A 24,226-nucleotide genomic window follows, 5' to 3' on the forward strand; every position below is an offset into this window, starting at 1 on the left:
TCGGCGAGCCGTTCTTTCGTAAACGGGGACGAGCACTCGTCGTCGTCGTCGTCGCGTCGTCTTGCGATCTCTAGTTGTATAGTTTTCCACGGCACGTGCAGGCTCACGTGCGACACGTGTGACAAACGAACGGCAAAGATGTACCAACGCGTTTTAGATAGATCACCCGGTAGACAGATGTAGTATCCGTTCTGATTAGCATGTACGAGTGATTAGGTACCTGGTAATATATCGTTAACTATACAGTCCCGATTCGCTCTCTCGTTTTCTTGTCCTGCGCGTCGATGATTCGATCCATGACGCGCCGTTTCGCACGACAACGGTTCGAGTCGGAAACGGAAAACGGCAAAGGGAAAAGGGAAAAGAGAGGTCGTCTTAGCTGGCCTTTTTTTCTGCTGGACAGATACCGCCGTTCGATACGGCTCGTTGTTTGTTTCGAGTACAAAGTATATATCGTAACATAGTGAGAAGAAAATAGAGAAACGACTACGAACGAGAAACCGAACGAGAAATTTTAAATAGATAAAAACAAATAAAAAGCGAGGAGGAGAGGGGAAACAGGGAAAGGGAGGAGGGAAGAGGGAATGTCATTCGACCCTTAACAAACCGGAAACAAAAAGAGATAAGAAAACGAGGACACGTACCTACTATCCTGTTATATGTATACTTAAGGGACAAAGAGAAAGGCGAAGAAAGTGATATCGAGGGAGAGAGAGAGAGAGAGAGAGAGAGAGAGAAAGAAACAAAAATCGCAAAATATTTTTATACGGAGAGTTCGTTTCTACGCGCGTATTGCAAAAAAATATTCTATATATTTACTTTTAATCGCGGAACACAAGGTCTACTCGTTAACGAATTGTTCGGACAGATAGATTACGTACCAGATATTCACGAAAGCCGATTCGTTGAACGATCGCTTCCGTTTGTTGATCGATTCGAGATGTTTGTCTAATGTTTATGGGGAGGATCGACGAGAGAGTTAGCACTATACGGAAATAGAGGATCGAAAAAGAACAGTACAATCGTTTCCGAATTGGATCGACCGAGCACGAACAGATTCACGTGGTGAACCGACACACACACACAGAGAGACATAGAGAGAGAGAGAGAGAGAGAAAGCGAGAGAAAACGGTTCGTGGCGGCCACCCGCTGGAATGTCGATCGCGGAAAACAAAGTCGCATAATCACGAATTGTTGCGAAAGAGGGAGCTGATATCGCGGTGTACATATACACACACAAATATATAATAAAAGTGCAAAGGGCCAGCAGCCTCACGTAGCGATTAAATCGTGTACAAAAGACAACACGGAACGGAGACGTTCCGTCCCGCTGGGTGGCACGGTCCCTCATTGTAAAATATAGATGTATGTGTACGTACAATAACGGTTTGTCGCAAAAGAACGCAGAGGTGGTGAATGGTGGCAGCGAGCGCCGTCGGTGGATCAGTAAGTTTCGCGTGTCGGCATCAGGGTTTGTGATTCTTCTTTTCGCGTCTCCTCCCCCGTCCCCTCGCTCCCCCGTTCCTCTTTCCTCTTTTCCACTTTCGCCGGAGCACGCTGGAATGATCGATAACGGCGAACGGATCGAACGGGAAGAGTCATTATTTTCGCCGCGCGAAACATGCTCAACGCGAGCCGGCTCTGCATATTCTACTTCGTATGCACGCTGGTAATCAGTTTATTGCGTGCGCTCACCAGGGACCTGGAAACATTAGTCACGGTCTTCTTCGAGAAGATCCGTCGGACTTACGATCGAGAATTCTGATCGCGCGCTGGATCGCTGTCGAGATCGATCCGTTTTGACACTCGCGTTGTTGTTATCATTGAGAAGACCACCGGGGTGGATTACCGACCACGGAATGTTGTCGACAGTTGTTACCGTACGCATCGTCCGTTTGTTCCCGGCGACGGCGATTCTTTGATTTCTCGACAGCCTGGGCGATAAAGCAAATAAACGAATAATGGTAGAGCCAAGATGGGCGATCAGATGTATGAATAGCACGTTGAATTTGTTGAATCCGAGCAGCAGCTACGAGGACTTGAGGTCGTTGCACAAGAAACGTTGCAAGAAGTACTGCTGCGTCTGCAGACGGCACACGATCAGCGTGATATGCATCAACGAGTCGAGGAAACTGTACTGGATCAACTGTAAGAACGTCAGGGAGAAGGTGAACTTCGGCCTCGGCGACGGTTACTATTACAAACTGCTACGGGTGGTCGACGGGGCCCTGAACACCTGGGTGCAACATTACATCGACGGCCTCAGCCTGACGCGCAAGGAGATCATGTACAAGATCAACGACTCCGCGAAGACCAACATGAAGCTGTTAAAGGAGGGTTGCTACTGTCATTACCATCCGCACATGACGGCCGACGCGTGCAATGCCGACTTTCTGAAAAAAGTTGTAAGTTTCTGGGCCGGCGATGGCTTTAGAGGATTACGCGACAAGCTCCGCGGTATGACGAATTACGCTAAAAAGGTAGACACGAGTTTCCGGCGTAATCGTTTCTTGTCACTACTGTTCACCGATGTTTTATCGTTTAACCGTTCCCGTTCGTTTCTCGTAATATTCGTAATTTTTTAGTTTTCTTTTTTTTTTTTTGTTTTACCACTCTCTATATATTTACCATCTGTGAAATATCACGTTGAAGAACACCTGTACGTGTCGGTGCGTCGTCACCTTTGCCTTCGGCTTCGTTTTTTATCGGTTTCATTGAACAAAGTAACCCCCCACTCGTCACTCGCCAGCCTCCCCTTCCCCTGCCCCCCCCTACCTACAACCCTCCCCCCTCCCCCACCGACCCTTCCAACATGCAACTGCATTCGACGTTTTCCCCACGAGCATGGACCATTTACTGCATTAAAATCCATGCCACGTCTATGTTACTCGAACCGGCATATTCCCGCGGTAGATGGAGATTAGAGTTCCTCGGATGGTGTACTATTTTTATAAAATGTCGATATCTATTTACACACATTCAAGGTTATTCACGGTAATTATTCATCAAACTGTTGCTAGATCACACTCTCCTCCTGCACCGTACACAACGTCGTTGCGTGTCGTCTCTCTCTCCTCGTTCTCTCCCGTTCAATCCTTCGTGAACTACTCCTTTCCGTGAACAGTAAGCTTGCTCACGCTTGTCTTGTGAATTGAGTGCACGCGTCTCCGATGTCCACGTCACCGGTCTACTCGAACCTAGGATATGTATGTCGTACAATTGTCATCTTATACGGATTGGTTATATTATACACAAGTAGACGATTTGGTGGGAAATCGAGGGCAGTTCTCCTCTCTGTCACGTAGTAGCATTCTTGACGACGATTTACAATCTCGCCCGTGTTTTTAATCGTTCACCCGTACCGTTCCCGGCCGGCGAACAGTTGGAGAATCAGGATGTTCGATTGTTGTAGATGTCCGACGACGACAGAATGTCGCTGACCACCGCCGTCAGCGACGACGACGACGGCGAGAGCGTGATCAACTCGCCGTACCGAGGGAAACAGCCTGGCACGGCCGCGGCCTCGTTCAATTGCACCGGAGCGGTTCGAAAGGCAGGGTAAGCGTTTCGGCGAAACACGGAGCTCGTCTTCTCCCGGAAGGAAGTTGATCGGGAACTCTCTCGCTGCCCCCGCAGGTTCCTCAGCGTGAAGAAATGGCTCCTGCGGAAGAAACATCAGATCGAGCTCGCGAGGAAAAGAGGCTGGAAGGACTACTGGGTCTGCTTGAAGGGCACCACTCTACTCTTCTATCCGTGCGAGTCGCAGGAAAGCAGGACCATGGAGGCGGCTCCCAAACATCTGATCATAGTGGACGGCGCGATCATGCAGCCCATCCCCGAACATCCGAAAAGGGACTACATATTCTGCCTGAGCACCGCCTTCGGCGACGCGTATCTCTTCCAAGTGAGTCAGACACATCGTCAACGTGCTTCGGCTATTGCTGCCGGAAATGTTTGACACTTTTCCTTTTTTTTTTATTTTCTCTTCTTCGAGCGCGAGAGTCTCCAACTTTTGCGATAATTGTAGAGCCCAGACGTATGTTCTTTCGTCGCGAATCGTACCTCGTTCTTCGACGATTTCTTATATTTCTCGTATGGTTTTTAATTGATTTTTGCTGTAATACGTTGAAAGTGAAGAATGAACAAGAGTTAGAGCAGAATAATCGCTGTGGCAAATGTGATCCTTCCAGTTGTGGTTTTATTAATTGAACTCTTTCGATTCTGTCGGATTTTAACTGTGACAGAATTTGATTATTCGACTGCGAATTTTATGTGAAGATACGAGAGAAGAATTTAAGAACAGCGTTACGCTACCTTCGACTTATTAGAACCGTATTTTTATAAATTTTTATTCAATTTCTGTTGCTCACACTTTATTAAAAAAAAATTTCTTTATGATTCAATGAGGACCATCATGGAATATTCGTGCATAAAACGTCTTGTTTGATGTATAAAGTGTTAGATATATAATTTTCTATACTGTAAAGTATTTTTATAAATTTTTATTCAATTTCTGTTCCTCAGAGTTTATTAAAAAACTTTCTGATTCAACGAGGACCATCATGGAATATTCGTGTATAAAACGCCTTGTTTGATGTGTAAAGTGTTAGATATATCATTTTCTATACTCTAAAGTATTTTTATAAATGCCTTAACTTGTCTGTGACACGTTGGTGCTTCACCATCTCGAATATGGCTTCGCCGTTTAGCATTTTTACTATAAACTCCGTCGAATCTGATAGGAGAAAGTACAACATAACCACCTTCCGATGCTCCGTTCTTACTGTAGTAATACACCCAAGTCGGTTTATTGTCACGATTATCATCCTGTGTCGTCACGCTCCGGGTTATTGACTTTTACACAACAGCGAACTATAGCTTTTCCATTAAACCTCCGCAGTACGTTATACGACAAATATAACAGCTCTGAATTTGCGAAACGGTTAACTCGTTTTACGATAATATTACAGTCTTTAGCAATCCTTTATTCATATTAAACATTCGGCCATACCTTGATCTAATTGTAAGCAACCAACATAATTTGTAGTTCGTGTATCCGTTTTCTTTTCATTTTATACCTTTTCTGATTTTAGACGACATTTTTTAGTATATTATATCGTATAACCAATTTACAGAGTTCTTCCGTAAATAAAACAATGGGTACTCCCGTTATTTCGTAGACGCGAAAGACTCATAAAAATTGATAACCTTTTCGGAAATCTGCTACCATATCTACTACAAATTTTAATAAAATGAAGAATCGTATCATGGATAGTCGTTCATGTTCGGTTCAGTTCGCCGCAGAAATACACAAAAGGTCGCTGAACAAGTGACTCGGCCGGGGAGCGAATAATCTGCATGAAAACATGTCAAAAACGTGAAATATGGAGCTTCGTTTCCAAGATAATCGACTTCGAAAGTTTGTCTAGCGTGTAAGCATTAGAATTTCCGAGAAGTGGAAGCAGTCAGTCATGAACAGACGCGTCTGCCTTTTCCCGTGTACACTCCCCGAAATTTCCGTGGCAGGAAACCGCTGATATTTTAAGCTCTCCTTTATAAAAATTAACCTTTCCTTTCAGCAAAGACTACTTTTCTTTCCGTGCATTTTAAGTTCCAGTAATTTTTGCTTTATTCTATTCTGAATTGACGTCAGCGAGATACATTTTCGTACGGTTGTATTAGGCACCCTGTCAAGTGGAACTCGAGAATTGGGTAAACAGCATCCATTCGGCTTGCGCTGCCGCGTTCGCGCGTCATCGTGGCAAGACTGGCACTCTTCATCTGCTGCAGGAAGAGATCTGTCGATTGGAGAAGGCGATCGAATCGGTAAGCAACGAACACCGAAATTTTCGCAGTACAAAAATTGATCTGGATCAATCACAAGCCGAGGACCACAGGAACCGAATGTTTTTCTTCCTTTAATCATTTTAATAGGATGCAGTTGTAGCATCGACATTCTGTTAATTTTTTCTACGATTTTCAATTACACTTGCTAGTAGTAAACTGCGGATCTTCATGCAAACTAAACATATTCAATTGCAAGAAACGCGAACCAAATGGAAATGTCTTTCTTTCTTTATCCCCTTAAGTGAGCCACGAAAATGAAGCAAGTAATAATAGCTTTTTATTTCTAAAAACAGTAAAAAGAAGTATGTATCAAATTTTTATGCTACCATTTAATTTGTGCAGTATTATATGCAGTATTATGTGCAATATTTTGCTGTATTATTTGTCCAATAATAAATTAAATTCTCTTAATCTTTCAACAATTTTGAATTGTAGCTACTCAATTTTGTCATAAAACTCTTGTATTGATTCGACGGCGAGGAAACCGAGGGAGAGAGAGAGAGAGAGAGAGAGAGAGAGAGAGAGAGAGAGAGAGAGAGAAAGTTGATCAATCTGGAACGATCGCATGCCTGATTTTTGCAGGACCACAAATTAAAGCACATGGCAGATCTTCAGCAGTCTGTCGTGTCCGACGTGGAAACGAAGCAGCAGATCAACGGCCAGATCGTTCAGTGGGAGGAAAATCTGGAACGGCTCCATTGCGAGCAATTCCGTCTCAGGTGCTACATGGCTAGTCTGCAAAGCGGCGAGTTACCTAATCCAAAAGTAAGTAGCTATAGATTCCCGCGACGCTTTTAATCCTGCTGCAGTCCTTAGATCGGCCAATACATTTAAAATGAAGGTTGAGAAAGGAGGAGGACCGCGGTTATCGATTTTTTCGAATATTTTGAAAAAGAAAAGCGAGGACGCGATTCGCTTCAAACACATTGTACAATCATTACACGATATTATACAGGGTTCGTATGTTTTTTCATCTCTTTTCTCAACACCCCCGAAGATATTATTTCTATATTATTGTCCTATGTTTTTGAAAGTATTCGCTACATCGGAAGCAACATACAGTGTGTTCCACGAACTCTGTCCACTTGAATATCTTGGTTATTACAAACAATACGAGAAAATGTTACGTACAGAAGTTGTAGGGTTTGAAAAACTACATAGTATGGTATAAATGATATTCTTGCAAGTGGAGGCGTAGAGAACATATAGAGGTCACCATTGTTTTTGTAAATGGAATGTCCAATTGTTTATACTCGATTTTGATAGATTGGCGTATTCTGAGTATAAAAGTACTAAAGTGTATTTGTCCTAAAACTTACCGTTGCTGAGATATTTGACTGTTTTCATTGTATTACTTTCATTATGCAACGTATTCAAGGATATGCTCACTACGTAAAATTTAAACATTGGTAGGCTTTCGACGTCACTCAGTGTCAGTCAGTTTCTCAGTTGGTAAACATAAGATAGTCAATATGAAATTTTCATTCGAAGAACAATTAGAGATGCTTCTAATTTATGGAGAAAGTAAGAGAAACGCGATTATGGCTCGAAATTTGTACGGTGAAGGATATCCAAACCGCATATGCCCTTCACACAAGATTTTTGAAAGATTGTGTAGAAAATTAAAAGAAACTAAAAGTCTAGCTGTTCGTAACATGAACCGTGAAAAGCTTGTATGTAGAGATGAAGATAATGAAATTAATGTTGTTGCAATGGTACATCATAATTCTCATATCAGTGTACGTCAGATTCAGCGCGAACCTGAAGTCAGCAAAAGTGGTGCATCACGAATTTTCACTTGTCACAAATATCATCCGTGCCACATTAGCCTTCACCAGAAATTACATGACTGGATTATGAAAATCGTGTTAGATTTTGTGGATGGGCTCAAGAGCAGTTACAAATCAATCCACTTTTTTTCTCTTTAATACTATTTACCGATGAAGCTACTTTTACCAGCACTGGGCGTGTTAATTTACATAACACGCATTATTGGTCCGTGCGAAATCCTCACTGGCTATGAGAAATTGATCATCAAAGGCAGTGGTCCATTAATGTGTGGTGTGGAATCACAGGGCAACAAATAATCGGGCCTTATTTCATTGACGGCACTTTTACTGGTCAAAAATATGATACGTTCTTAAGAAATACATTGCCAAATTTACTAGAAAACGTGCGATTAAGCGTTCGTCAGACAATGTGGTATCAACACGATGGATGTCCAACACACTACGCTCGAAGGGTGAGAAGTGCACTTAATTAAATATTCCGAAATCGATGGATAGGACGCGGTGGCACTATTTGCTGGCCAGCACGAAGTCCAGATTTAACACCCCTAGATTTTTTCTTGTGCGGAACGTTGAAAAATATTGTGCATCGAGATGCAACAACTCCGGAAGATATGAAGCAACGAATTATCGCAGCGTGTGCTACAATAGACCCTCCAACAATAAGACGTGTAAGAGACGCAACAGTTCAAAGACTGCAACGTTGCATCGCTGCAGATGGCCGACATTTCGAACATTCTTCATGAAAACAGTCAAATATCTCAGCAACGGTAAGTTTTAGGACAAATACACTTTAGTACTTTTATACTCAGAATACGCCAGTCTATCGAAATCGAGCATAAAAAATTGGATATTCCATTTAGAAAAACAAAAGTGATCTCTATATCTTCTGTACGCTTTCACTTGCAACAATATCATTTATACCATATTATGTAGTTTCTTAAACCCTACAACTTCTGTGAGTAATATTTTCTCGTATTATTTGAAATAACCAAGATATTCAAGTGGACAGAGTTCGTGGGACACACTGTATGTATAACAGTACATAATAGAACATTATCGATTCAAGGGTTAAAAAGTGATTGGGTCGAAAGAGATGCCAAGAATGCAGCAGAATTAACAATGTGTGTTTCCCTTTTTGTACGGCTTCGATCAAGAATAATTCGTTTATCGTGGAGATCTAACTGGGCCGCCAAGCCAGATAGTATTAAGCAATTGGAAATTGATTCGGCGGCATTACCATTAAACAAATCTACAAAATTAATTTAAAGTTTGAACTACAACACGTACGAAGCAACGTTGCGCAACATAACAAAACAGGCGCAATCATCTCAACCCCAAGACACTTTTCGCACGCCAATCGAAGAGAACTGCTGCCGATGTCGAAGATCAAATGATTTGTATATCATTTTGTTTCATTTTATCACTTGAACACTGTCCCACCGATTGAACACACTCTAAAACGTTGGACTTTTTCTTCCAAGTGGGGATTCGTCGAGTGCCCGAAAGACGGAGCAAAGTCACCAAAATGGGGGATATGTCGAAGATCGAAAAACGTATGACTTTTCTACAAATAAAACGATAACTATTCTTTTTTTTTTACAAAAGATGCACCGGACTCATTTTTTACACACTCGACGCGTCACGCACACAGCTCGACTCTGTTAATTACAGATCAAATTCTCTTGTAACAACAAGACAATGATGTACAGGGTAGATTCTCGTGTACAGGGTGTTCCCGATATATCCGGGAACGTACATCCTCCATTAACATCCGAGAACCTCATCGTATCGATCACTTTAACCCCGCAAATAGAATCTCGTGCAAGCTGTACAAGCGCCATTTTTCCGCTAGATTAGTAGGGGACAGCCTTTCGATCCTGGCGCAAGTATCACCCGCGTCTCATCCTACCTCTTGCTCTTTCCAGATCTTGTTGACGTACGTTTCCCGCGCCACGAAGCAAACGTTGAACAAACTAGGCGTTTTCACGGTGTCGTCGTTCCACGCTTTCATCTGCGCGAGAAGTCGTTCCTTGTTGAACAATCTGCTGTCCGGACGCGGAGCCACCAAGAGGAGACCGCCGTTGCTCTCGAGGTCGAACAGCGTGTCCAGCAGGCGGTCCCTTCAAATTTCATCGAGGGACGACGAAAAGTCGGTGAAAGTATGCGTGCCCGAAAATCAGGTGAGCGTGTCCCAAAAAGTGATTTCCTCGCGAAACACTTTCCAACGTGTTCGTCGCGTTCAGCCGATTAAAACGAGTCCAAACATGGCACAGTTCCGAGCATGTTTGCTCAAGCAATTGACGATTTAAGTAAAACCTCGATTATCCGAACGACACGAATCTAGACTGTTCGAGTTAACGCGATCCGCATATGCCACCGCTCATTGGTACAAATTGGTAAAAATTTCATCCAGCACTGTAGCTAAACAACTGTTCCACTATCCGAACACTCGTGTCACACTGAATAGTTCGGATAGTAGAGGCTCTATTGCACCGTGCAAGCGTGATCCAATTCGTGTTCGAACTTACCTCAGTCAAAAGAAGATCAGAAATGTGTATATTTTCATTAAAAACAAGAGAGTTAACGACAATTTTGTCCGTTAATGTCCCAGTAAAATTACGATGCTTTGCAAAATTGTGGAAACTATTTTCCACGGTTTTTCGATTTCCAGTTGGTGTCCGTGATTTTGCGCGACGCCATGACAGTGGAGGAATTCCTGGCGAGCGCTTGCAACAGAAAGAACTTGAACCCGATGGAGCATTTCGTTCGCGTTAAAAAGCGACGGGACATGGAAGACCACAATTACTTCGTACCGCACAGGACCGACGCGATAGATACTTATGTAAGCTCCAATAAACATGTAGATTGCTGTCGGCCGAAGCCAACGACAACGTTCGACGTGTCCCCCGATGCTTGTTTCAGTTGCATACGCACGAGATCGTCGAGGTGTGCGCGAAAATTTTGTACCAAGTCGAACTGCAAAGGACCACGCTCGAACAGATGTGGGGCTTCTCCGTGGAGGCAGAGCTAATCGAAAATTCCGATAGACAGGACGAGCTGTGCTGTTATGTGAGCAGGGTCGAGGACAAGAGTGTGGCGATGCAAAATGGTAAGTTGTAATCGTTCGGGAATTCATTTAACGCTCGACTCCATTTCTTTGTTTTGTTGATTCCCGGACAGCTGGACTGTGTAACGAATAGCCATTTTAGGTGGAAAAAAGTCATGTCAGAAAATAGATATGACATTCATAGATTCTTCTTTCGAAATGTTTACTCAGCCCATAATAATTCATTCAATAGTGATACAAGTATCGAAATCAATACGTGGAAACTCCGAACAGTAATACGGCGGAATCGTACGTTTATAATTTTTCTAAAGAAAATTACGTCGCAGCAATAAATATGAATCTTTAAGCTTCTATACACGATATTCCATATTAACATAAGTAAATATTTACACTAATGTTCACAAAGATCGTTAATATAGTCCTTTACAATAATTTTCAGAGATTTTTTAAGTACCAATTTTCTATGCCGGTTAGTGGACCTTAATAGAGCAGAACTAGAAAGTCTCAAAAGATCGCATCTTGAAATGTTTATTGCATTAAGTTCAAACTACATAGAAGGGATTCTGATAAAAATCAGCTGCAAATATCTGCTAACCTGGCTGTCACAATTTTTTTAAATCTTTGTAACACCGTACGGTGGACCGAATGCGCATTCTAGGAAAGAAATGGCTCCACAAATGATGGTAACACGGCTAGACGTTTCTTCAAAAACTTTACAAAAACTCCGAAAATAACAGGCATTAATAAGGAAGTTCTTGAACGATTTTTTTTTTTATAACTTATCTGCTCTTTCTTCAGGTTACAACATTAATTTTCTAAATTTCGACAAATTTGTTCGCGAAAAAAAAAGATTTATATTTAAATGTATATGGTTGGTTTTATATGTCCGTTACAGAGCACAAATTATTATTTCATAGTGTAGAAATAAGTAAATCATGCCTATTGCCAACAAAGACATAAGAAGGTTTAGGATTGGCCACACAAGGAAGAATTCGCGTGTATCTACAAACTACGACTTAATAGCAATGCTGTTAATTACTTCTGATCTCATCATAAATTATTATAGGTACTGAAACGTGTGTTAGATCTACTTTTAACAAGAACTTCCGTCTTCCCATAAGTAAGTGAGTTGATAGCGACAGCGATATTAGCGACGAATTATTTTTATATTGTTATATTTAGATATTATTGTTATAGTTATTTAATATTATATTTTTTATTTATTTTTATATTTTTTTCTATAATTTATATAATATGTTTCAATATAAATATTATTTTTAAACGTTCTACATATGTTGAATCTCATTTCATGACCTCATAGAAAATTTCAATTGGTTTGAAGAATCATAATCTATGATTTTTTTCCACCTAGAATGGCCATTCGCGGCACTGTGAGCTGTATTTATGGTTCACAAGACTGCAGACCTTTATGCAAAATATAAACCGTTTGCGTCATTCAGAAGCCAGATAGAAAGGGCTAAGATGGTCAAAACTGCCCTTAGAGGTTTTCCAATGACTATTGAACCATTCGAAAGCTGACCAAGAAAAACCCCTCTGAGTAAAATTTCAACCCTCTAGCTTGCCCTTGAGGGTAGTTACAGGGTAAATTGGATTTCGCGCATTTTCCCCACTCTTTTTCATTTTTCTGGTGCTTCCTAAAATTCTGAAAAATATGGCATGTTTTGGATCCTAAGGCGTATTTTTGAGAATTTTTCCAGATTTTTTTTTATGCAAACTGTGGTCGTAAAAAAATCTAAACAACTTATGTAACACTAAACGGTACCACGACCGGTCAAATGATCGGTTTCTCATTTTTTAATCATCATAAATTGTTAAATAAATTGCTTTATTCAAGTACATGTTGTTGGAAAAATTGTGACAGGTCTAAACAAGCTCAGTCTTCTGATTTTTAGAAAACAGTACACCAGTCACATTTTATACTCAGTACGGTAGTAGAAAAGACAAAGTTTATCATGCTAATAAGTTTTGTACCATTTTCACAGCTCGTAGATCCTAACAAAATTTGATTTACCTAATAGACTTGAAAATAAATGTTTGGTAGTAGGTATGCTCCTTCCTATTAGACTTTGATTCTTCTTTGAAATAAAATTTCTCAAAAAAGCATCGAATGTCTTGAAGAAGAATTTTCTGTTGGTTATTGGAACCCGAGACACGTGTTCGATAATGTAACTGGATGTGTAATATTTCTTTACCTTTGATCGGTCTAATTTGAAAACGAAGGTCAGGTAGACATCGGAATACACGACCCTGATGACGGTCTCCCTCGCACACGTATCGGAATCTTGTCATTTTGAGTGGCATTGAAAGATATTGATTTTCGCATAGATTGCTCCCTTCCCTTTAGTAAATGGAACTCGTTTCCACCGAGCGCCCTGTATTTTCCTCGATGTGACCTTTCGGTCTGAAGATGCATGCTATTACGCTTGCTTCTAGGTATCATTAAAGGTGATGAGATCATGGTGATCAATGGCGCCATTGTAAGCGATCTAGACATGATGTATCTAGAGAGCGTGTTACAAGAAGAGGTTGGCCTGTGTATGATGATGAGGTCGTCGCGAACCGAACCGCCGGATCTCACGGGTATAATGAGGGTGACGGATGACATAATCGAGAGTTTGGTTTGCCCACCGCCGCCTTCCGATCCACCGGTTATAAGCGACGAAATGATTTCCGGCTTGATCGTTCCAGCACCTGGATGGAGTAAGGCTTCTTCCTTCTTCCCCTCGCCCTCTCTGACCTCCGATTCCTCTTCTTGTCTAACGTTTTCCCAGAAGTTTCTTCACCAAAGTCTATTCACTGTTCGACCACGTTACCTCCTTCTTTCTCTACAGTTGATGAAGCTTCAAGCAAAGTGCAGAGCTGAAATCGAACTGTTAAAGTTTTCAATTAGTTACGGAGTACAGTGAGTTCTCGATAAACAGGGTGTTCATTTGAAAACTTTCCAGCCGAATATTTCGAAAAGTATGAAAGACATTAAAAAAAGTGTAAAACACGTGTCCAAGGATTTCGAGGGGGAAAAAGGTGGGGCAGTATCAGTTTTTTCTTTGGATCGCGTTTTCAAGGTCATTTGAAGGGCAACTTTGGTTTTTCAAATGGAAACCTATATTTTTTTATTATACGGGATCTTAATGAGAAATCACTGTACCTAGTTGTAATTATTGACTAGCTTTTCTGTGCCAAGACAACTATTGTTCCTCTTGTCCAAGCTACAAGTACACTCAGTTTTTTAAAGCTGCAGAAACGAAGAACCAGAAAAGCGAACAGAAAAGCTTGCAAAAACTTGCTTGAAGTACTCTACTTTGCAGCTTGAAAACGTCGAGTAAAAATATTTTATTAAACACTGTCGTTGTGTGTCATTTACGTTTAAAATAGATTTTCAAGCTCGAGTACGCGAACATTAAATGACTATAGAACCTTGGAAACGGTATACAGGGTGTCCCAGTATTGAGGTGGTGATTCTATGTGAGAAAATAAGTCGAACATACGGAATAAATTATTTTCAATTCGAAACTTTGTTTTCGAGAAAATCGATTTTGAACATTCGTCGAGTTCGCGTGCCTAGCATACGCGAGAAGTAGAATCGGTAGATCATGAACAGACGCGTCAAGACGATTCTTATTCAAATATTCAAATCGAGTTTGAAATTCGAATTTTCAAGCTCGACTTTCTCGAAAACGAAGCGTCAAATGAACAAAATATCTTGCATATGTTTGGCTTATTTTCTCGTGTAGTATCAACCCCTCCACGGTTCTACCATCAATATTGGAGCACCCTGTATGGGGCACAGTCTATGTTGTAAGGAAGGAGGTCTGCAATGTTTTAATAAAACACATACATTCCATCTCTGAGAAGGAACCTGATTAATGAGAACCGGTGACTTTGTGAACGTAGGCAAGGAGAGCATCGCTCAAGAGTGCACGTCAACCCTTCACGCCGACAATGGCAAGCAAGCGTCGTCTCGCACAAACTCGTTCGAAATTGAAAACTTGCTGAAGACAGCCGAACAAGTGACGGGAATTTGCCGATCGCCTGGCGAAACCAGGAAGTCCAGCCCTACTGGTAGCGTTGTCAGCTCGCACTCGCAGGCTATGACGCCTAGCCGACAGCTGAGCGACGCCGAAAAACTCAAAAAGGTCATTCTAGAATTGATTGAGACCGAACGGACTTACGTAAAGGTGAGTGTCTCATTTTCAACAGGAAAATTCAATCATGGGAGCTAACGCGAGCGTTCAACCTTCTATCCTCTTGATCTCCATGCACGAATCAATCTGAGCAAATGACGCGAGTCGATTTTGATGAAATTTACGCGAGGGATGAGTCTTAGAACAATATTTGACACGTACCTTCTTAATCGGCCATCGTTCGCGTTGAAGGAGTGGGAAAACAGCCCTTAAAATTGCAGGTTGATTTAGAGGATGTAGGACAATAAAATACCCCCCCCCCCTCTCCCTATCACGAGTAACTTATCTGCTTGTAAAATGTACTTGTTGCTTTCTGTTTACGTGTTCCTTTTTTTCAGAATTTAAACAATTTGCTGGAGAACTACCTGGAGCCCCTTAAACGTGAGACTTTCCTATCGAATGCAGAAATAAATGCATTGTTTGGAAACATTCAGGAAATCGTTACGTTTCAACGACAATTTCTGCAGAATCTCGATCACGCGATCGAGATGGAGGCTGATTTCAATAATTTCGATCATCCCAGTCAATTTAAGGTACGTGGTGCGCCGAGAACGGTACATATCGGAATGCGTTACGTATGTGTATGCAGACATGCAATAGATATTAGTACGTACGTTGCGTCGCTTCGTTCTAATGTAACGACGAGTGTACGATTTTTAAAGGGTGTCCTGTTTTCCATTGGAAGTGCCTTCTTATATTACGTAAATCACTTCAAGCTATACAGCTCGTTTTGCGCCAGCCACTCAAAGGCGCAAAAAGTTCTCCATCCAAGTGAGTGGAATTACTTTTCTTTTTCGATCTCCATCTTGTATTTCGGAGTAGCGTCGATTTTCACAGTGCCCCTTAACAGGAGATTCGCTTTCATTTAGCCTCGTGGAAGCGTTGGCTTCTCGGTCTGAACGTCTTTCGCTTGTTGCAGACGAGGGAAATCAAGCTTTACAAGAGTTCTTGCAGGCAAGAAACCCAAGGCAACAACACTCATCGACTTTGGAATCCTATCTGATCAAACCTATTCAAAGAATACTGAAATACCCACTGCTGCTGCAGCAGCTACGAAATCTCACCGACGAGCGAAGCGACGAACATCAACATCTAATCGGTACGTTGCATTCTTTTTTTTTTTTTCTAATCGTCAATTATAAGTACATGAAAACGTCCCGCTTAATTCCTACTTGTTGCAATTATACTATCTAAGAATACAAAATTGATTATATATAAAAATAATGATTTCATAAAATCATACTAGATATATAATTTGGTTTAATGAATAATATAGAAGTGTACACAGGGTGTTTCACCTAACTGGAGCATCTAATATCTCGCTTGTTTTTTATGAAAGAACAAAATTGCAAAGGAAAACATTAGTTGGCTCAGAGGGGCAAATATTATGACAGGCAAAAAAATGTGTTCAAGGTTATATTTTTTGAGATTTCAAGGTCATCGAATTTTTCTTTAAATGAAATGATGGTCAAGGTTAAGACGAATCCAACGGCCTGTAACATTATGACACATAATATGACACGTATTATGACGCCCTGTTACATAACACATATTCCATATATATTAACTGATTGTAATGAAAAAAATGTAATATTTCTTTTTTAAAACAGTCATAATATGTCTTTTTTTACAGTCATAATATTACAGGCCGTTGGATTCGTCTTAACCTTGGCCATCATATAGCGATAATAAAAATATATCATTCCATTAAAAGAAACCCATTTGAAATCTCAAAAAATATAACCTGGAATACATTTTTTGCCTATCATAATATTTGCCCCTCTGAACCAACTAATGTTTTCCTCTGAAATTTTCTTCTATCATAGAAAACAAGCGAAATATTCTAGATGCTCGAGTTAGGTGAAACGCCCTGTACATCAAATCTAGTAAGTACAGTGTGTCTGATATGAGAAAAATTATTAAATATTTTTAAGCTCTTCTCGCAATCGAATCGAACTACAGAAAATTGAATTGTTTGATTACCAATAGCTAATAAACAATTGTTGTTCATTGCAGAGGCGCTAAAAGGCATGGAGAAAGTGGCAGAGCACATAAACGAAATGCAAAGAATTCACGAGGAATACGGAGCTATCTTTGATCATTTGTTCAGACAACACCAAAAATCATGCAAGCAGGTAAACATAAAGAACGCGGACCTTCTCGCCTTCTATATATCGTACTAACCCCATAGACCTTGATTATCCGTGCTAATCTTACAATGAATAGCCTAGCTACAGTGCTAAATTAAATTTTTAAATCGTGTTCAGACATCCCCGGTTATAAATGTCACAAATATATTACTAAATGTTTCAAAGAGAAATAATTAAAAGGAGAAAAGTTTTATTGGATTTTTCACGAATTTCGTGCACATCTCTTTACGATATATCGAGGAAACACTTTGCTCGAGTTGCGCAGCGTGAGAACAATCGTTAAAATGATCGTGATTTAACAGCCGATCGACCTAAGTCCAGGGGACCTGCTCTACTACGGGGGCGTCGAGTGGCTGAATATTTCTGATTTTCTTGGGAAGATCAAGAAAGGTCTGGAGTTGCACGCGATGTGCTTCGTTTTCAAATCCGCCGTCGTCTTCTTGTGCAAAGAGAGGCTCAGGCAAAAGAAGAAGCTCATGGTAAGTGTCGCCGTTCCATGCGCGACCGTCCGACAGTCGATCCGTTACACGTGGATGCGTTCCTTGTTGTGTACAGGGCGTTTCAACGAAAGCGAACTCCAGCGAGGTAGAAATCATACGCTATCAAGTGCTGATCCCTGTGACGGAAGTGCAAGTGCGGGCCAGCTCCGCCAAAGACATGGAATCTCACTTCCTGTGGGAGTTGATCCATTTAAGAAGTCAATTACAGAGAAGATCAGAAAAAGTATATGTGCTCTCTAACAGGTATCTAACAAACAGGTGTCGCCGGACACCATTGTTTACCAAAACTCTCGTATCGTTTAAACAGGATTCACTGAACTGCAGTTTTATTTATGTATGTGTCGATTTTTAAAGGTGGTGCAGCCGCGTAAGCTTACAGTCACGATCAATTTTTTATAACTAGACCGTAGATTTTTGCGCAACATAAAAGCTTCTGGGGACAGTTGAACAAAAATGTATTTCTTCTTCAATCGATTCTAATGAATTAAGAAAAATATAATAATATCCTTAAAACCTTTTGAAGTATTTAAATGGAGAAAATCCACGGTCTATTTATAGCAATCAACCATGATTAGTGGGTATCTTAGCGTGAAGTGTGACATTTTAGACGAATTTTTTCGTCACCCTGTATAAAAATGTTCGCATTTAGAGGGAAGTCAATTGGATTTAGTACGCATACCATTGCAGCGATCAAAGTCAAGTAGTGCTAGTCAAGTAGCTAGAAAATCATATTCATTAGTTCCGGAACCTGTTGATCGTTGAATCGAACGTTAAAAATCCAGCGTTAACGAACGAATACATTTCTGCTTGTTTGTTCCCATCAGCACGACAGAGTTCCGCAACGCCTTCCTGAGGACGATTCGGCAGATCATTCGCGAATCGGTTCGGAACATGAGCATACCGTCGACGAAACAAAATCTGAGCCAATCGCCGATGACGATCTCGCCGCGAATGTCGACCGGGCACGTGGAGAAGTTCGAGAAACAGTCGGTGTGCCAAGGACAGAACGGAAACAGCAACAACAATAACATCAACAACATCAACAATAACAACAACGGGGCAGTGCACCAAACGGTTGCGACACCGCTGACCAAGAAGGCGTCTAAGCCGCAACCATTGTCGACCACGCATAACGTTAAACGAAGGTATTGCTCGTCGAAGCAAGCTATGGAACATGAGAGTTCCGAGGACAGGGAGACGGAAGAGTCCGGGCCTGTTACCCAGCAAATCTTCCGTTTTCGAAGCAAGACCATTAGCGATACGTCCGGTAAGAGTGCTAATCATCTAGTCACTCATTAGCTCTAGAACCAACAAACCATCCAAAACGATTGGTTACAGTAGTATCTCCGTAACTGTCGCATCGTCGGGTCTGCCGAGCAACAGTGCCCACGCGGTATGCGGTTTTGATCTTGATCAAATCGTCTATAAATATTCGCCGAGTACATGTGCACTTGACTATGTCTTCCCCCACGAATTATTCTGTCTTCTGATGTATTCATGATTACCCGGCGGGTAAAATAATCGCAAATCTACACTGGAACTGGGATAGCAAGCTATAACGAGATTAGATCGGGACATAGTCGCGTACGCGTGCACCCGGAAAATACTTAAGGTCAATTTTTTCTCGAGTACAGAACCGCATACGAACAAGTTTGATCGTACACTTTCAATTTATTTTTTCAAGTAGATTTTTTCCTGCTTCCTGATTCTACCGCTAATTACTGGCCACCCTGTAGAATAACATTTTCAGAGTTTTAAAGTTACTATTCGATCGGCTAACGTGTCTGATCGTTACTTGACATTTCCCCTTTTCGTACTAGCAATGCACACGTGCCGGTAGAATCTTATTGTATTTATAAAACACCCTTTATGTACAATATAGAACAAATAGGAAAATTGCCCCCCTCTAACAAGTGCAAATGTTTTCAAGGACTCGGTAACTTGCACTAATCATAACGAAAAAGAACGAACGCCAGATGCATGTAGCAGAATCTTCGCTTTTTGCACCTAGATAAGATAAGAATTCTGAGTACTGGCTTATTTCGTAGCGTCTGGAACGATTTCGAAGAAGCTATAATTACTAATCTTTGTCGGGTGCGTAATGCAAGGCATGAAATCAAAGATCGAAAAATTTATGACAATTTTTGACAAGTTTCGTTTAAGACATGCATTGTAGAACCTTTTTTAAAAACGCCCTTACATTATAAATTCTATTAAGGACGCATAATGAAACGTTCTGTGTAAATACAGTTTTTATTCGATATACGTCCCAAATATCTAGCCTATAATTGTCCTAGAACTATCCCTACTGAGGGGCCCCAATGCTCGAGTGACCCTGATCGCCGAGGAGTGTAACCATAACACGGGTCGGGTATATCGATGTGAGACCAGGAGACCACTACCGAACCAATAACAAAACTTCTTTATTTGTCATTACTTTTTATGGAACGTTTATTAAACTAAACTATTCGTTCCTTCAGAACACTTTCTGAAGAAGTGTAAAATTTGAAAAACATTTTTAAATCTATAAAAGTTTCGCAAGAACAAATGTCTTCTTAAACGGGACGTAGAAGTTTGAACAGATTTTTTTTTTAACGAAAAATATCTGTTTATTTCGATTTCGGGTTCCTACCTTTCGAGAGCAACAGTTCCAACGGACGCGTTGCGTACGCTAATGCAGAAAATAAATGGTTTTTGGTTTACGATACAGGGGAGGTGAAGGTGGAGATGGATTCAGGGACAAAGTCCGAGGGAGAGGAAGACTCGCAAGCTTTTTTAGGTGAGAAGCAGGCAAATTTGGGCCGCACTCCGAATCATTTGACTTTGAGCACCACTTCAACCATTTCAGCGGGAAGTACGGGCAGTCAAGCAAGATTAATCCAGTCCTCTCATCAACCGGAAAACTATCAACCTATTACAGTGAAAGAACTAGGTAAGAGAAGAATCAAAGTCGAGTAAACCTGTAATTGGAAAGAATCCGGGAAAAAAAGGACCATTTTTTGTCGCATACTCGTCGTTTTACTTGTGAGCGTTCGTACGATGTCACTTCTTCCACAACATCATTACACACGTATGTATGTATCGTACAAGGAAATGGACGAGTGTGCTATAAAAATGATAATTGGACCGTGGATGTTGGTGCAAACATTGTTTTCAGTACACTGATTGAAGATAGTTTTAACACGTTCGCTATTAGCGTTTCTTTACATAAACATTAACATTTTAGCGATTGCAACGTATTCTCTTGTGAAATATGAAAAATATATTGTTACTCTTGACGTTATGCGTTATGATTTTCACTCTCAGCAGTTCGAACACTCTTTGATGCTATCAGCAATCCTTAAAACAAGTCTTTGAGAATCAAAATGTTCATTCCGAGGAAAGAAAATGAACAATTTTTGTGAATTTAGTGACTTTTATTCTTTGATTCTCAATTGTTAAGATTGACCAGCAGAATGCGAACGTGTTTACAATGGAACGCAAAGGGTTAAGTAACGATATGCATACAATCAATTTTCTTCGCAAGAAATACAAAATTATGGTCTTCGCACATGCGTAACGCACATAGCGAATATGTTAATTCCTCATGCGTGTTCAATTACAGTAATGTCTCGATGTATGCGAAAACTTCGGGAATGAAACGTCACTTATTATTGTGCACAGACATTGTTCATCGATCACTTTCGAAAACTTTTTTGTTTTAACTATCTTTCTATGTAACCTTTGACACCACACTTGTGAAATTTCTCTGATTAAAGTGAGATCGGACACGATACTATTTGAATCGTATTTACTCGCTTAATCCATGATAAGGTAGAACCTCTATTATTGTATTCGCTCTAATCTAGTGGAGCATGAAGAGTCGAAGTTCGATAACACAAATCATTCTATAATAAGGACAAGATTTATGAAATACACGTTCGCAAGTATGATTTTACCGACATGTGGGCCAAAATAATTAACTTTCAAGTTGTCTCACATTTTTTCTGCCAAAACACATGAATCGTGTTTAAACATTTCCATTTAAATTGAATTTTCTCGATAATCAGGCTTAATCACATCGAACGACAAACGTGGAAAGCGCATTTAAAAATGATTATACAAAAGATAGGTCCCATGTGAAGTGGACCATTCGAATCTGTGAAATTATTAACGGTGTCGAAAAATATTTCAATCATGGTGTCGAGAGGGGTGTAATTCCAAGTTAATGGTGAATTGGAAGGCTAATAATTTTTAATAATGTATTAAAAAATACATGGTTCCGTTAAAAAAATTTAAATTGACCTTCGTATGCCCTCTACGCCTCCACCTACAAAAAACCATTAACATCAGCATTATGTCCCCCTCGAAAAAATATATTTTTTGTTCGAAATATTTTTCAATATCATTGATGATTTCATAAGAGACTCTGTACGCTGTTCCATCGATTTTCTCTATTTTTCTAAATTAGTCGGCTTCGCGAACGAGCGGCTCGTATCTGGATCGGTATTCTATTTAGATCAGTATCGTGCACGTCTCTTTCGCACCTGTCGGAACATTATTGTGCAATGCAAAACTGCGCGAACGCACGTCCACGGTCCAACGGTGAATGTTTTCGTTTATTTCTGTTGCTGTGCAATTAAAGTATGTAGGTAGTGAATGAATATGCTCGATCAGACGCGGCACTTGCTATTATGAAAATCTATTGAAGGTTCGCCGATCTGGAAACCGCGGGAGTTACCTTCGTTAGGAGAGGCCACCACTTTACCACGTAAGGGTAAGTCGGCCAGCGAGTTTGGGGATATGAGCTCATCTCACAGCGCTTCCCGAAAGTCTCTCATAGAAATCAATAATTGTGCTCAACAATCTAACTATAATAACCATGTTTAATTTAAGTAGTTGTTAACTGGCTAACAAGAGAGAAAAGAAAAAAAGAAAACCAACTGTAGGGTTAAGTTTAAAAACGTCGTGAAATAAACCGATCAACTTATTCGATTATTATTGTGAAGAGAATTAACGCGCGTGCCGTTCAAGCGGAACACTCATCCCCCCCACCCGGGAATCATTTTCTTCGGTTGTTATCTCGTTAGTATCTCGTTTCGTCCGACATATTGTACGTCGCACACAAACAAGCACACCTGCATACTCGACGTCAGATTTATTTTCTCTGTGCAACGAACGACGATCGATCGTCCAATTAGTTTCATTTCGAACGAACAGCATAATTGCCTGTACGCACGTACGCACGTAAGACGGATCGTTTTCAACGAAAAGACATCCATATTGGAAAACTGTGTCCTCCGGACCGCTAGAACTTTAAGCAACTTTCAAGGAAACCTACGATTCAAGAAACCATTGTTTCCCTTTCGGCTCGGCAAACTATAAAGCGCGGTCGATCGCGCTGTCGAAGCACACCTGCTGCTAATTTATCGCACCCTGATCGCTTATTATGTCGATTACTTATCGGTAGACTGCGGATCTAGTTTCAACTGTGAGAACAATATTTTACTCTCTTCCTCGTTTTATTCGAAATATTTTATTCTCTTCCTCATTTTATTCGAAATTTTCTATTCTCTTCCTCATTTAATAAATAACTCTTCCGCTTTATTGTATTATATTATCCACATTGGTATAAACTGTATTTATGTCGATTGTGATACAATTTTGGTTATTTCAATATCACTTGTTTTCCGTTAGATAAATGAGGTTCACAACTTGTGGAAACTCCAGCACACGGGTCAATAGCTCTTTTGTTGACATTTTCTCTAAATGCTCGGAGCTTTTGCATAATGCTATATTGCATAAAACTGCTCCGAGTAGAACGGACATTTTAACACGTTTAACACCCATATGTGGGTGGTGGAATTATTTGTCCAGGTTTTAAAATGAATTTTTACGTAAATATATTCATTGTACCGATTAAGAACCGTAAAATGCAAGAAAGTTGGAGGACTACTCGAAATCGTACATATAATTTTTTTCAATTTTTATTTCATTAAATAACGCTTTGATTTTATGGAATTTCTTTGGTTTCTAGTTTGGCAGTCAAAGTGTCGAAGAAGATTAAAACAGTTCGATAAAACGATCCGCAATCTACTCATTAGCCATGACCAAGGTCGACCTAAAAATTCTTTAGCCATGCGGCGACCAAAAAAGCAAAAAAGGAATACAGCGATTTCTCGATATATGTCGCCAAGGCCTGGATGATAAACGTCGCGGAATTATCCCCACTACCGCGGCGTATGCCCCGCGAGGGGCCGCAAAGCTCGAGAGACATAACCGTATGTAAACATAACACAGCTCGGGTATGTCTCCTGTACGATACACGACGTTGGCAAGACCCGTGTAGTTGGCATACAGGGTGTTCATTTGAAAACTTTCTAGCCGAATATCTCGAAAAGTATGAATGATATTAAAACAGTGTAAAACACGTGTCCAAGGATTTCGAGGGGTAAAGAGGGGGGCAGTATCAGTTTTTTATTTGGGTGGCGTTTTCAAGGTAATTTGAAGGTCAACTTTGGTTTTTCAAATGGAAACCTATATTTTTTATTATGGGATCGTATTGTACGTAAAAAGACCAGCAATTTTCGTAGGATACTTTTTTTTATCTGCGCACTAGTTTCGGAGAATAGTGTTTTACACTTTTTTAATATCTTTCATACTATCTTTCATACTTTCATTAATATCGAGA

General features: G+C 40.6%; 1 protein-coding gene across 6 annotated transcripts in view; it reads left to right on the plus strand.

Moving 5' to 3' along the window:
• Sif (guanine nucleotide exchange factor still life) overlaps positions 1 to 23,950 on the plus strand; it is a 53,202-nt gene extending 29,252 nt beyond the window's left edge. For 4 of the 6 annotated variants that reach the window (XM_076790587.1, XM_076790589.1, XM_076790590.1 and 1 more), the window contains exons 12-30: positions 3,413 to 3,558; positions 3,637 to 3,904; positions 5,683 to 5,826; positions 6,430 to 6,612; positions 9,119 to 9,190; positions 9,563 to 9,817; positions 10,309 to 10,479; positions 10,560 to 10,746; positions 13,159 to 13,425; positions 14,617 to 14,900; positions 15,245 to 15,439; positions 15,569 to 15,677; positions 15,826 to 16,005; positions 16,923 to 17,041; positions 17,359 to 17,535; positions 17,612 to 17,799; positions 18,381 to 18,823; positions 20,267 to 20,488; positions 22,247 to 23,949. In XM_076790587.1, coding sequence (XP_076646702.1) covers positions 3,413 to 3,558; positions 3,637 to 3,904; positions 5,683 to 5,826; positions 6,430 to 6,612; positions 9,119 to 9,190; positions 9,563 to 9,817; positions 10,309 to 10,479; positions 10,560 to 10,746; positions 13,159 to 13,425; positions 14,617 to 14,900; positions 15,245 to 15,439; positions 15,569 to 15,677; positions 15,826 to 16,005; positions 16,923 to 17,041; positions 17,359 to 17,535; positions 17,612 to 17,799; positions 18,381 to 18,823; positions 20,267 to 20,488; positions 22,247 to 22,425 — 3,789 coding nt within the window. In that variant the 3' untranslated portion in view covers positions 22,426 to 23,949. Of the gene's footprint in view, positions 1 to 3,412; positions 3,559 to 3,636; positions 3,905 to 5,682; positions 5,827 to 6,429; positions 6,613 to 9,118; positions 9,191 to 9,562; positions 9,818 to 10,308; positions 10,480 to 10,559; positions 10,747 to 13,158; positions 13,426 to 14,616; positions 14,901 to 15,244; positions 15,440 to 15,568; positions 15,678 to 15,825; positions 16,006 to 16,922; positions 17,042 to 17,358; positions 17,536 to 17,611; positions 17,800 to 18,380; positions 18,824 to 20,266; positions 20,489 to 22,246 lie in introns of all 6 variants that reach the window. The other 2 variants (XM_076790591.1, XM_076790592.1) reach the window with 2 other exon arrangements.
• The last annotated feature ends 276 nt before the right edge of the window (positions 23,951 to 24,226 follow it).

The sequence above is a fragment of the Halictus rubicundus genome, chromosome 7 (genome assembly GCF_050948215.1).
Source record: "Halictus rubicundus isolate RS-2024b chromosome 7, iyHalRubi1_principal, whole genome shotgun sequence".
In the NCBI taxonomy this organism is placed as follows: domain Eukaryota; kingdom Metazoa; phylum Arthropoda; class Insecta; order Hymenoptera; family Halictidae; genus Halictus; species Halictus rubicundus.